The 13,002-nt window shown below is 35.4% G+C and overlaps 3 protein-coding genes across 7 annotated transcripts; 1 reads left to right on the forward strand and 2 right to left on the reverse strand.

Moving 5' to 3' along the window:
* The first annotated feature begins 451 nt into the window (after positions 1-451).
* Positions 452-6,827, forward strand: LOC101216741 (calmodulin-binding protein 60 B). Of its 4 annotated transcripts, none has more exons than XM_004146257.3 (9): positions 452-648; positions 797-1,025; positions 1,872-1,947; positions 2,494-2,552; positions 3,366-3,859; positions 3,973-4,133; positions 4,206-4,409; positions 5,098-5,332; positions 5,755-6,827. In XM_004146257.3, the coding sequence occupies exons 2-9, from the start codon at positions 919-921 to the stop codon at positions 6,327-6,329; spliced, it is 1,911 nt and encodes a 636-aa protein (XP_004146305.1). In that variant the 5' UTR covers positions 452-648; positions 797-918; the 3' UTR covers positions 6,330-6,827. The 4 variants fall into 4 exon arrangements, with proteins under 4 accessions (XP_004146305.1, XP_011656751.1, XP_011656752.1 ...); XM_011658449.2 differs by having other exon boundaries at positions 868-1,025; XM_011658450.2 differs by having other exon boundaries at positions 871-1,025.
* Positions 6,828-7,472: 645 nt separating this feature from the next.
* Positions 7,473-9,891, reverse strand: LOC101216975 (xyloglucan endotransglucosylase/hydrolase protein 24). 2 transcript variants are annotated; one of them, XM_031883853.1, is made up of 4 exons: positions 9,241-9,891; positions 9,104-9,151; positions 8,818-9,011; positions 7,473-8,116 (listed from the first exon to the last, which is right to left on the reverse strand). In XM_031883853.1, exons 1-4 carry the CDS (start codon positions 9,265-9,267, stop codon positions 7,702-7,704), a joined length of 684 nt encoding a protein of 227 aa, XP_031739713.1. In that variant the 5' UTR covers positions 9,268-9,891; the 3' UTR covers positions 7,473-7,701. The 2 variants fall into 2 exon arrangements, with proteins under 2 accessions (XP_031739713.1, XP_004146306.1); XM_004146258.3 differs by having other exon boundaries at positions 9,104-9,891.
* A 1,092-nt stretch (positions 9,892-10,983) lies between these two features.
* Positions 10,984-12,710, reverse strand: XTH1 (probable xyloglucan endotransglucosylase/hydrolase protein 23-like; the record flags this gene model as incomplete). The annotated part of the gene is given in 3 exon segments (NM_001280773.1): positions 10,984-11,664; positions 12,143-12,336; positions 12,430-12,710. Coding segments are annotated over 3 exon segments (852 nt in total). The 5' UTR covers positions 12,694-12,710.
* Between the last annotated feature and the right edge of the window lie 292 nt (positions 12,711-13,002).

Raw genomic sequence — 13,002 nt, forward strand, 5'->3', positions numbered from 1 at the left:
GAAGAGAAAAGGGAGTTTGATAAGTATTAACTTAAAATCGTAAGAAATACGTAATAGAGATTATATCACGAAAACTAAAAAAGTTCGTCCAACAATCATCAACTTGATTATCCAATCAGAAAACAAAGTGTTTGACATGTGGGCCACGTGTATAAATAAATAAATAAATAAGCAAATTTGCCTTGTATCCTATATATATTATTCAACGGTCCAGATCGCGTTTCAGCTTCTCCCTTGGCCCAATCGCAAGCGGCGACCAAAAGCGGAATCAGATCTGAGGACGACGAACGAGCTACAATCCACTGCTCCAACACTCACGTAAACCTCGCACAAGGATAAGCCACGTGGATGATTGGCTTGTTCTCTTGAATATCGTTGGACTAAGGAAGTAGATTGCGTGGACCGCGTAGCAGGTGAATAGGTTTGATCTGGAGTTCATAGTCCGAGGGTTGAGAGTTGGATATTAGTCTGCGCAGTACAAAGCCCCAAATTAATCGCTCTCTCTCTCTTTACGCGCAAAAATCTCTTTTCATTTCTTTGGCTTACGATTGTTTTTCACTTTCTCTCTGTCCTACTCTCTTTTTGATTTTCCCGGTTAATCGGGATAATTTTGAAGCAACTAGCAAAACACTACTTGGAAATTTTACAGTAAGTTACAATTTCATTTCTAGGAAATTTCCAGGATGGAGCTGGATTTTCGATACTGTACTGCTTTCAATTTTGGGGTTTTTTAAAGCTTTCTTTATTTTTCTTCTTTCTTTTTCTCTTTTATGTTTGGCTGCGTCATTCTGCTTAGGGTTTGGTTCTTGCTGGCGGCTTTTGATTTTAATCAATCCTCTTCATTGAAGTTTTGATTTGGGTGTGCAGTAGATCTGGAAAGTTGGAGCTTTTTTTTCTTTTTTTATCTAAAGGTTAAGGATGAGGCAGACAAGGTATATGGAGAGGACGAACTCCATGAGGGAGAAAAGGGGCTTGGAGGGTGGAGAAGATGAGCTGCCAGAGCGAAAGCGACCAGCTTTAGCTAGGTATATTGGTTATTTTTTTGCATTTCTCTTAAGAACGTGCTAATTAAAACTTTCGATTTCTTGTATTCTAATTTTAGAGGTTCTTTTCTTAGCCCCTCCTCTTTTGAACTAAATTTAGGTAGGGATGGGAAGTGAAAACATAATTCTGTATGTCGGTTGTATAAATCTGGATAGCCCTCTTGGAATCTCGAGTTGTGTATTGCCTATTGATTCTTTACATTAATTATTAAGGCTTTTACTATACACGTGTCATGATGATGAAGTAGATGAGTCATGTCTGCTGCTTCCTATGAGCTTTCTGTTAGGGGGTTATAGGTTTTGGTGGGAGGGGGGTTGTTCCTTCTAATTTCTTCATTGTAATAGTTAAATTCAGGTACACGGAGCCTGCACTGTAAAATGGAAACTCCGAGATGGAAGTTTCAATGGGCAGCCTGAGCAGAAAATAAATTCATAAACTCTAATGACTGTAGCCATAATGATATGCATAATTCGTGATGCATATCTTCAATAAGTTCATTGTAATATTTTTTGGACTTCATATTGTCTAGTCTTCAAACTAAAGCCCATCGAGATTTTCTTTGTTTATTTGGATGGTGTAATACATTCTTATGCTCATAAGGCCTGCTATTGTTTCTATTTCCTTTGTTGTTATTTTGTCAATACCAGCTTCGTCTTCTGACTACCAGTTTAAGAGTAAAAAAATTGTTGCTAACAAGTTTGCTTCATGAGAGTAATTATTATCATTATGGCTTTTGTATCTTTATGATTAATTCACATTGTTATATCAATTCATTTTCAATAAAGGTTATGCAATACAATATAATTTGGAGCTTTATGACCATGCAGTGTGATTGTAGAAGCCCTGAAGGTGGACAGTTTACAAAAGCTGTGCTCGTCATTGGAACCAATACTCCGTAGAGTGGTAAGATACGTGATTTGTATAATCTTTTTTGTCTAACTAGTGAGCATACTTGAACGGTAGTAGTATTTAGTTGGGTGTCTGCTTGAGGGTTAGTTGTTTGCTTGGTTAACGCATGATAAGTTATCTAGTTTTGTTGCAGTGATGCCGAAAATTCTACTAATTCTAATTTAGTTTACTTTTTAATTTTGTGTTTTCATAGACTTGGCTGTCTGCGCTTTTATTATGTTCAAAATTTAAATGTGACAATAATCTGTTTGAAATTAGCCCAATATACAAACGGCTCAATTGAAGTTTGAATTTATTCCCATTAAAGCTTAGACTCCTTTGACTGCAATATATCACTTTTTATTAATTGTAAACTTCAGTAATTTGTAGTTTTTATGATCTTTTCTTAACCAATCCTATCTTCTCTTTATACTCTTCTCGTTCCTCTTTATTTCATCTTGGTTGTTACTCCATGCTTGAAAAATTATATTCTATTTTTCTTATTCAAGTCTTTTTTGTTCATATTGTATCTGATCATTGCTCACTCCTGGTGTCAAACAGGTTAGTGAGGAAGTGGAACGTGCTTTGGCTAAGATAGGTCCTGCTAGAATTTCTGGAAGGTCAACTATGAATAGTTGCTTATTTTTCCCCTTACATTTCCATTCGTTATATTTGATTTGTGCTGGACTGCTGGTAGATATTGAAAAAATATCTATAAATTATTCTTTGCTACCAGTCTACCATTTATTGAATTGCTTTTACAAGAGTTTGAATGTTTTTGGGTCCTTTCCCCTTGATGCACCCCTCAAGGGAGTTTGCTGCTTTGCAAGTAAAGTTGTTCTACTGTTGGCTGATTTGATGAATCAAAATCATTTATTACGCAGTTGCAAGCTTCACTTTGTTTGTGGGTCTAAGCTCTATGCTTTAAATGTGACCTCATCTAATAGCTCTAAGATGATAACCTTTTGCTTAAAAAGTTGTTTGATATGTGAAATTAACAATGTTGTCAACATTCCAATGGTGGGATGCTCTTGGCTTTTGAAACTTTTGTTCTAGGTAATGGGTTGTGCTTCATCTTACCCATGTTTAACTTTTCAACCACTATTTGGAAAGTGATAGTGTTGCCTTCATGGAAATTGGTCAGTCATATAGGAATGGTTGGGTAGTTTGCACTCTCATACTTTCCTCATTTTCCGTTTATTCTGGTGTTGAAGTTTTGTATGCTATTATCCACAGCATGTTATCACGCACCATTTATCAGACACTAGTCTTCATCTGTTTCCTGATTTTACTTCTAATCCTGTTGAACTATCCAAACGGAATAAGGGTTTCTTGGTAATTAGACTTCGTTGGGTTAATAAATTCATTCTGTTGACATAGAAATAACTAATAATTATATTGTTACTATGATGTTCTGACACTCTTACTTACAGGTCGTCTCCTAAAAGGATCGAAGGTCCTGATGGAAGAAACTTGCAACTTCACTTTAGGTCTAGATTGTCTCTTCCCCTATTCACTGGAGGGAAAGTGGAAGGTGAACAGGGTGCAGCAATTCACGTCGTACTGGTTGATTCCAACACAGGCCATGTAGTAACGTCTGGACAGGAGGCCTTGACTAAATTGGACATTGTCGTACTTGAAGGTGATTTTAACAATGAAGATGATGAAGATTGGACGGAGGAAGAATTTGAAAGTCATGTTGTTAAAGAGCGTGAAGGAAAGAGGCCTCTATTGACTGGTGACCTGCAGGTTACCCTCAAGGAAGGCGTTGGAACACTAGGGGATTTGACCTTCACTGATAATTCAAGTTGGATTAGGAGCAGAAAGTTCCGACTTGGGTTAAAGGTGGCTTCAGGATTTTGTGAAGGTGTACGTATTCGTGAAGCGAAAACTGAAGCTTTTACAGTTAAAGATCACCGAGGAGAATGTAGGTTCATGCTTTGTCACATTTAGTTCTGCTGTTTAATAGAAAGAGAAAAAACAAAAGAAGGAAAAGGAAAATTGGGTAAATAATTTTTTAAATTTTTGTTTGCTTGGCAGTGTATAAAAAACATTACCCACCTGCATTAAACGATGATGTGTGGAGATTGGAGAAAATTGGAAAGGATGGTTCATTTCACAAGCGTCTTAACAAAAATGGAATATTCACTGTTGAAGACTTTCTCCGAATGGTGGTTCGAGATTCTCAAAAGTTACGGAGTGTAAGTGTTCACTTATTTTGGGACACTATTTTTATCCTTCACAATTTTTATTAAAATTTTCCCTGTTTGTAGATCCTTGGTAGTGGTATGTCAAATAAAATGTGGGAGGCTCTCCTAGAACATGCTAAGACCTGTGTCCTCAGTGGGAAGCTGCATATTTATTATCCAGAAGAAGCAAGAAATGTTGGTGTTGTTTTTAACAATATCTATGAGCTCAATGGACTGATAACAGGGGAGCAATACTTTCCTGCTGATTCTCTGTCTGATAGCCAGAAGGTAAATAAACCCATGTTTGTTGTACTTTTAGTTCTAAATGTAATTTACATGAAAGACACTTGCAAAGAGTTCGCAAGATCATTGCTTTGTCTAGTTGTTTCCCATTTCTGTAGTTTAAAAAATGTATAGCTGGTTTTACGTGATTGAGGTTTCTTTTATTGAAGAGTGAAATAAGGTGGTCAGGATAAGAGCTAACAAGATTATTTCTTTAAATTGCACTCTTCTAGTCTTGAGGGAGGCTAGTTTCCAGTATGCACATTGCCAGTGGATCTTTTCCCTCCATTACTTCCTTCTTCAGCAACTTCAAATCATTTATTATATCTCTTGAGGTTGTGTCGACTGCACAAGAAAATAAAAATCCCCATAGAGGGCACCATGATCTTGTGAAACTAAAAAACCTGGCATTATCAAAGATAGGTGTTTTTATCCTTTTGTGATTCATCCTATGATATACTTATTGATATTTAGATACTTGCTTTTATTCTGGGATTATGAATGGTTCAAGATTTTAGGTTGTAGCAATTATAGTCCTTTACCTTCTTCCCTGCGAAGAAGTTTACTCAAAGAAAGGCAGACTTTTATGATCCACAATGATTTTCTGCCTTAGCAGTAGTATAACAATTGCGTATAAATTGCTGAAGGCTTTTCATCCTAGAAAACAGTTTAAGAAATATCATTCGCTCTGCAGGTTTATGTAGATACATTAGTGAATAAAGCATATGAAAATTGGAATCAAGTTGTAGAGTACGACGGCAAGTCACTTTTGAGCTCTAAGCAGCCTAAGAAGTCAACTGCATCCCGAAATGACTTTCAAGGTGGTCATCTTGACCTTTCTAACACTCTAGATCACGGATCACTTGCCCGCATGCCAGTGTCAGTTCAGCCTCAACAGCCTGTTGTGGATTCAGGACTCTCAGTTGCAGGTAACCACGCTTGTATCGTTGTAATTAAGCTTTTGTATGGTGGCATTTAATAACTGTGGTTGGGGTTTCGTCTTGTAGTTGTCCGTCCAATCATAAGAGTAGGAGTGCGATACTTCTGTAAAAGGCACACCTGGGGTCCTGCTAGCTTTTGAATTTAGTGTCGCAAAGCATCAAGTTCAGTGCATTTAATTTGGGTTAGCTGTAGGAGATAATAATTCTTAATGTTCCATTACTGAGATGAAATCATGAAAACACTAATTATTTACTGTGGTTTTGTGGTAGACATTGGTTTCATTATATTGAATAACATGAATTTGCCTTACAATGTGCCTCGCCTTTCTGAGGATTTCCTCATCTATTAGAATTGGTGACGGGTGTTGTTTGGCTAACTATAATTTCTGTCTTTATATTTGGCAATGCAGGGTATAATGATAGTACAGCCACAAGATATTCAACCCAGCCTCAGTTTGTGAATTCAACCTCTCGGCCACAGTTTGACAATTCTCCATATACTTCTAATGAATTGATGGGAAATTCTAACCAAGTTCATATTGCGAGAAATGACAATAGTACTTTTGGTTTGGCTCTTGGTCCTCCACAGGCATCATCTTCAGGGTTTCAGGCACTCGGTTCTTCAATGCAGGAATCTAATCTGAATCCATTTGATTGGTCTAACAATAGGGACAAGGGAGTTGACGACTTCTTTTCAGAGGATGAGATTCGTATGAGAAGTCATGAAATGCTTGAAAATGAAGATATGCAACAATTGTTGCGGATGTTTAGCATGGGAGGACATGCATCTGTTAATGGCCATGATGAGGGTTTTTCTTTTCCATCATTCATGCCTTCACCAATGCCAAATTTTGATGATCGTAACCGATCTGGTAAAGCTGTGGTGGGTTGGCTGAAGATAAAAGCTGCAATGAGGTGGGGATTCTTCATCAGGAGGAAAGCAGCTGAGAGACGTGCACAGATTGTCGAGTTGGACGATGAATAGAACTGGGTTAGTTGGTACAACTTCAGCCTGTGTTATTTGAGCTTCCTCACTCACTGTATCATCCATTCTGTAGATCTTGGAATTCTTCAAGTAACTACTCTTGCGCTTTGAGTCTCGCTGGATCAACTCGAAAGGATATCTTTTGTATCTGTATAACATATTAACAGCGGAAGCTACACTTGTGTACAGATTCCTGTACAGTGACTCGTTTCTGTTTGGTAGTGACTTTATTTAAGATGTTTTCCTGTCATCATTCTACCTTTGGTAGGCCAAGAATATGTTTGGGTTGGCCGGTGATAGGGTAAATTTCTTATTTCATATACCCTTTTCTTAATGTTGTTTGATTGATTAGAATCAAGGATTCCTTACAGTTTTCTGTTGCTTTGAAATATTTCCATTTACTGTATGAGAGATGGTTCAGTGACTAATGAATAATCCATGTTATTTTTAGTTGGTTGATAATCAATATAAATATAATTGTTCTTATTGTTTTGCTTACCACATGTGTTGACATCCTGAATTTAGTACTGCGAAATGCAATCTTACTTAATTTCTAACCATTCAACTAATTAGACTTCAATTTATCTATATCTTATCTATGCTTCTTTGTTACAGAAGGTGGTCGACTTCTAAATTCTGAGGACAACTGGAGTTTCATGTTTCATTCTTGTAAGCAAATCTTAAAATAATTGATAGTGGGTATTGATCAACATTGTTGATGGGAAGAACTTGAGTTCTTACTATGAATTAAAACATGCTCTTTTACATATTTTTCTTTTAACTTTAATGGCAAAGATGACCTATCATTACTATAGAAAGAAAAAGATGTATTTTCTTTTTAAGTGAGGAGAGAAACTCGAACCCTTTACTAAATTATGAAGTGAATTTTTATGATATAATTAAAATTATGTAAGTGAATTTTAAATCTAAAGACTAAAGAGAATGTTGTTATCAAGTTTCACATCTTTTCATCTAAAAGGGCATAAACTACAAATGTTTTGCGTTGGTTGATAAGTATTTTGTACAACTTGAAATTTGAATAGATTTCAAATTAACTCCATTATTCCTTATCACATATTTTCATGCTTTCATTGGGCATAAACAATTCCAGTTTGCAGTTTCTATCCTACTTTATAGGTTAAATTAAAAATTAAAAAAAGAAAAGAAATGGAATTTTGCTCTTTGTTTCTTTTCTTTTATGAACATTCATAGGAAGATTAAGATCTAGAACAGAAACAGTGCAGCAGAAGCAGTGACATAGAAATTCTGCTGTATAAAATTTTCGTCTCTACTCAGAACGACTCGAATCAATGAAATAATGTAAACAAGAGTGGTCACTGGATGACTTTGAAGCTAAAAGACGGTTACTTTCTTAGGTGGCAGAGGGAGAGGGAGTACATTCAGGCGGTAAGCCCTGTGGAAATCTCCTGAAATCAGTGCAGTAATTATAAACCATGTAATTGTCTTGTACCCATTTCAGTCTTTTCTGATTTATTGTGTTAAGGTCTTGCGACATCCATTGGTCAGATGTGGATGAAGAAGATGAAACGGAAGTGCAAGAAGATGAGTCCGAAGACCAAACACAATCACTATCAACACTGAAGTTCCTATAGGAAGCTACAAATGGGGCTTGGGTCCAATCTATCTTCACAAGCCCACCTCTTGTGGCCCAATTATCAGCATTCCACAAGCTTGAGTATATCCTCATTGGTTGTTTCTTTGGAAATGGAACACCAATTGATTCTGAGTTGTTGAATTCTCTAATTGGTGTGTCATCCACTGAGAAGCTGAAGCATAAGATGCAAGATGAATGTGATGGGTGTTGGATTTTGGCAAAATGTTAGAAAGCAGTTGTTGGATGGATTTTAAACGCTATAGAAAAGTGCTTATGTCTTTAGTCTGAAATTTTAGTGTGGTTGTATTTATCTTTTTTATGGTTTGTGTTTTTTTCTCAAATTTCAAAGTAATGTTTCTGTTGTCAATTCTATTGTTTTACATGTTATTTTTCTGCTTGCAGAATTAGTATGTGGTTTTTTCTAGGAGATGAAACTCCCGTTGAAATATATAGCATGTTGCTTGAGCTCGCATTCTTCAATTTCAGGAGTTGGACTTTTTTATGAATGAATATATCTCTTCAAATTTGAACCAAGAAAGGTACAAAAGTCTTCCAACGATCATCAATTAATCTATAAATATATTCATTCCTCAAATTGGTTTTGAGGTTTTTTATAAGAACTTTTATCCGTTTTTATAATTTCTAAATTTCTTTAAGTTCGGTTTGTTTTCACAATGCATAGTTCGTGGTTCTTGTTGGCTAGTGGTGTTGCTTTTGTAAAAAATGTAATATGTTTTATCATGAGATACAATTACTCATAAAATTGGATGATAACATGAATTTGTTAGGTTTTGTATTTTGAGTTTTTTTTTTTGATGATATTGTAGTTTGTTTATAAGAAGAGAAAAGAAGGATTGTTGGTGTAGTGCTTACATAATTCGTTGGGGGTTCCAAAGAATAGAATAGGTATGAAAATCATCAGTGGGATCAAACCAAAGGTAGAATTGCTGTTCTTTATCACCTTTGCCTTGGCTATAAACATTGGTGTGAAGAATGTAAGGCTCCCCACTCAAGTTACCCAAAAACTCAAAATCAATCTCATCCCACATCGACCCTTTTGAGGAAAGCTGCAAACAGTAACAACAAAACAGTCAAAATGCTTCAACAAATTCAAGAAAAATAAAAGAACCCAAAATGGAGGGGTGAAGAGTGAAGTTACATAGTAGGCGGTGACAGTGCCAGCAGAGTTACGAGGGACAAGCTTCAACTGCATATCAATTTTACCAAACAAATACTCACTTTTGGACTGAAAACCAGACCCAGATGCCTTATCAAGTGAGAGAGTCAAAAGCTCACCATTCTCAAGAATCTTGGCCCGCCCATCTCCCCATGTGATATCAAAGTCCTGGAAGAAGTTAGAAGCCAAGGAAAACATGAGAAAGGTAAGAGAAATTAGAAAGTTCAGCAAAACAGAAGTTGTCATGATGATGAAAGAATGCAGTAAGAATTAGAGCTGGGACATGGGGATTTTATATGATGAATTTGAGGGAAGAAAAAAATGGAATACTTTAAATTTGTTATAGAAAGCTACAAACAAAACTCTCCTTTTATTAATTATTATGATTATGTGTTTAGAGAAGTGTACTATAGAAACTATATAATCTATATTACGTTCTCTCTAGTAATATAATCAACAAATATTTGTAGTTTTTTGTTTGCATTAAGTGTCGATTTGATATGAATAAAGAATCGTGGGGAACTGAGAAGGAAGAGGAAAATGGTGGGTGGAAACAAAGCCTTGGGAAGAGGTGAAGAAGCTGTAAAGGAGAAAAAAGATGCGGTTTTTGTGATGAAGGATGAAGGGTTTACTGCAGACACCAGCTGTAACCTGCCCTTTGCCAAATTTGCCACTTTCTTCAACCATTGGAATTCTCAGCATGTATAATATATATTATTACTTTATCACATCCTAAGTCCTACCTTTTCTGATAATTTAAAAAATAATTTCAACCCAACTATACTTTTATTTATTTCTTTCTTAACAACAATCCCTCAAATTCTAAAAATCTTTATTTATATATTAGTCGATATAATAACTCTTTTTATTCCAATTGATATAGTCACATCTAAACTACTTTCTATCTAGTAGTGTGTAAGTATCATAGCAAGTTATAGAATCAGGAGGATAACGTCGTTCATGTTATATGCAACCGATGATTAGCCAATGAGTGAGGGTGTACATTTTTTAACGTTATCTATATTGATCTCAAGCTAAAATATGTATCCATGTTGTTTTCTTATAAATACTTAACTAGCTTTTGAATATGGTTTAATTTGTGCGACAAATTTTATAAGTTATTGTATAGCAAAATACATTATCGTGAGAGGGAGAAGTTGCAAGACTTCTTTACCATAGATTGGTTGTAGTTGCTTGGATATGATTGTGATAACCATTATGGTACTTCTTTAAGTGAGGGTTTTGTTGCATTAATATAATAGAAGATGGAGTCAATGGTTTGAACGGAATCTTTCCAAATATAATAAAAAATCATTGAAGTTAAAAATTGATTTACAGCTATATTTTTTTTGCTATTATGTTTTTTTCTTTACTCTTTATTGTTATTATTATTATTATTATTATGTATTATTTATAGACATGATCGTTTCACATAACATAGAAAGAAATAGTTATACATGATTATTATGATTAAATTTGCTGAATATAGTTTATATTTTTTAATTAACTATTGTAAAGTATTTCAATGGTGACATCTTCTTTAGATATATATATATAGTCAAAAGTAATGAGCTCACCATTCATCATACAAGGTAAATATGAAAACATTCATTGGTTGGTTGTTTTATGGGCCATTTTTCAAAAAGTACTCCATCTTTGAAGAGATTAGGAATTCAAATTATTTGGTCTCACTTATTGAACTGGAAACTATTGTTATTATTGCAAATCAATTAGTAACGCCTTTTTAATTACATTTATTGCTTAATAATATTAAAAAATAATTATAAATATAATCAAATCTATTAATAATATACTTTATTGTTGATAGACTACTCACTATAAACTCCATCAAGAGATATTGGATCTAAATTTTATTATTTATAGAGATTCTTTCATGCAGTATTATATATATTTACTACAATATTTGCAACAACATCTTCTAGATAACACCACCTTTATTAAAGTAACTAAGAAAAACTTAGTTGTATATATATAATTAAATGCATACCAAACACACATTACATTACATAAGTCATAACCAAAGGGAAAAAAAATCAATAAAATCAAATGTAGAGCAAACCCAAAAGGCAAAAGAATAGAAAGAGTAATGTAGTGTACTGTGTTGTTGGTTCATGGTTGGTCCCTATGACTATGGCAAGTTGCACTCTGTAGGGAGGCCTTGAGGAAACCTCTTGGTGTCCGTACAATAGTTGTAAATCATATAATTCTTTTGCACCCATTTTAGTCTCTCTTGACTTGCAGAGTCCATCTCTTGGGACAGCCATGAGTTGCTCGACCCCGCCGGCGAGGGGCTGCAAGAAGATTTCCCCCCGGACCAAACGCAGGCTTCTGCTTTGAAGTTTTTGTAGGAAGCAGTGAAAGGAGCCTTTGTCCAGTCCGTCTTCACCAGCCCTCCTCTTGTTGCCCAATCGTCCGCGTTCCATAAGCTCGAGTATATTCTCATTGGCTGGTCCTTCGGAAATGGCACGCCGTTCGATTCCCAGTTCTTGAATTCTCTTATCGGAGTACCGTCCACCGAAAATCTGATAAATGTGTCAATCAGAAAAGGAAGGCGTTAAATCATTACCCGTAAGCTTAATTTTTAGCAATGCAATTCAATCTGTTCTTTTTTTTTTCTTTTTTTTAACTTTACCATAGATACGTTTTGCAATATTTTTAATTTGATATAATATTTAATTCTAAAGGAGTTACTCACGCCTCATTTTTTGAACTTATTAACTGCGAGGAAAACAAGGTGCAAAGATAGGACACATCCTGCACTACATGTTGTGATACCATGCTAAACCACAAAGTAATATAACTTATACTAAAAAATATATAACACTAAGATGACGCGATCATATCAAAAAAGATAAATTATAACAAAAACGCTAACTATAATAATCAACTTGATGTACCCTAACATGAGAATCAGACATTCATAAAAATGTTAGTCGAACAAGAGCATTGAAGAAAAGTTTATAATAGACAAAAGATAAACATAAGATGATGGGTACGAACATAATACGATTGGGGTTCCAAAGAATGGAATAGGTGTGGAAATCAGCAGTGGGGTCAAACCAAAGATGGAACTGTTGTTCTCTGTTGCCTTTCCCTTGGCTAAACACATTGGTATGGAGAGTGTAAGGGTCACCACTCAAATTCCCCAAGAACTCAAAGTCAATCTCATCCCATGTAGATCCTTTTGAAGACAACTGCAACAGAAGAAAAAAAAACGACATTATTAGCAATAACAAAATCACCAAGATTTGTTTTGAAACTGGAAGCAACAAAATAGTGTTAATTACATAATAAGCAGTGACAGTGCCAGCAGAATTGCCAGCCACAAGCTTGAGTTGCATATCAATCTTTCCAAACAAGTACTCGTTTTGAGACTGGAAGCCAGAGCCAGAGGCCTTGTCAAGGGACAGAGTTAGAAGTTCACCATTGTTGAGAATCTTTGCTCGACCATCTCCCCAAGTGATTTGAAAATCTTGGTTGAAGTTAGCCGAAGAGATGGCAATTAGGGAAGCAGAGAAAAGAAGCGTGAGAAACAGAGTTGTGGAAGCCATTAGTGAATGAGTGAGTGAATGAATGATGGGATTTTGAGTGTAATTTATAGAGCGAAAGGAAGGTGTTTTAAATGCAAAAAGCAGAGGAAGGATCCTACGAAAGTCCATTCCATTAAACTTAGACGAGGATAGGTGAGAGATATCTTCTTTTTGGTGGCACTGTCAACCACGCGGTTTTGCAATGCTCCTAAAATTGCCCACCTTCTGTTTTTATCAATTCAATAATAATTGGTGCAAGTGCAAGTCCTAACCATCTTCATCTATCCTTGGGAAAAAAAGATCCAAATCTTTTTCTAAACCATGATGTTT

This window comes from Cucumis sativus, chromosome 1 (assembly GCF_000004075.3).
Source record: "Cucumis sativus cultivar 9930 chromosome 1, Cucumber_9930_V3, whole genome shotgun sequence".
In the NCBI taxonomy this organism is placed as follows: domain Eukaryota; kingdom Viridiplantae; phylum Streptophyta; class Magnoliopsida; order Cucurbitales; family Cucurbitaceae; genus Cucumis; species Cucumis sativus.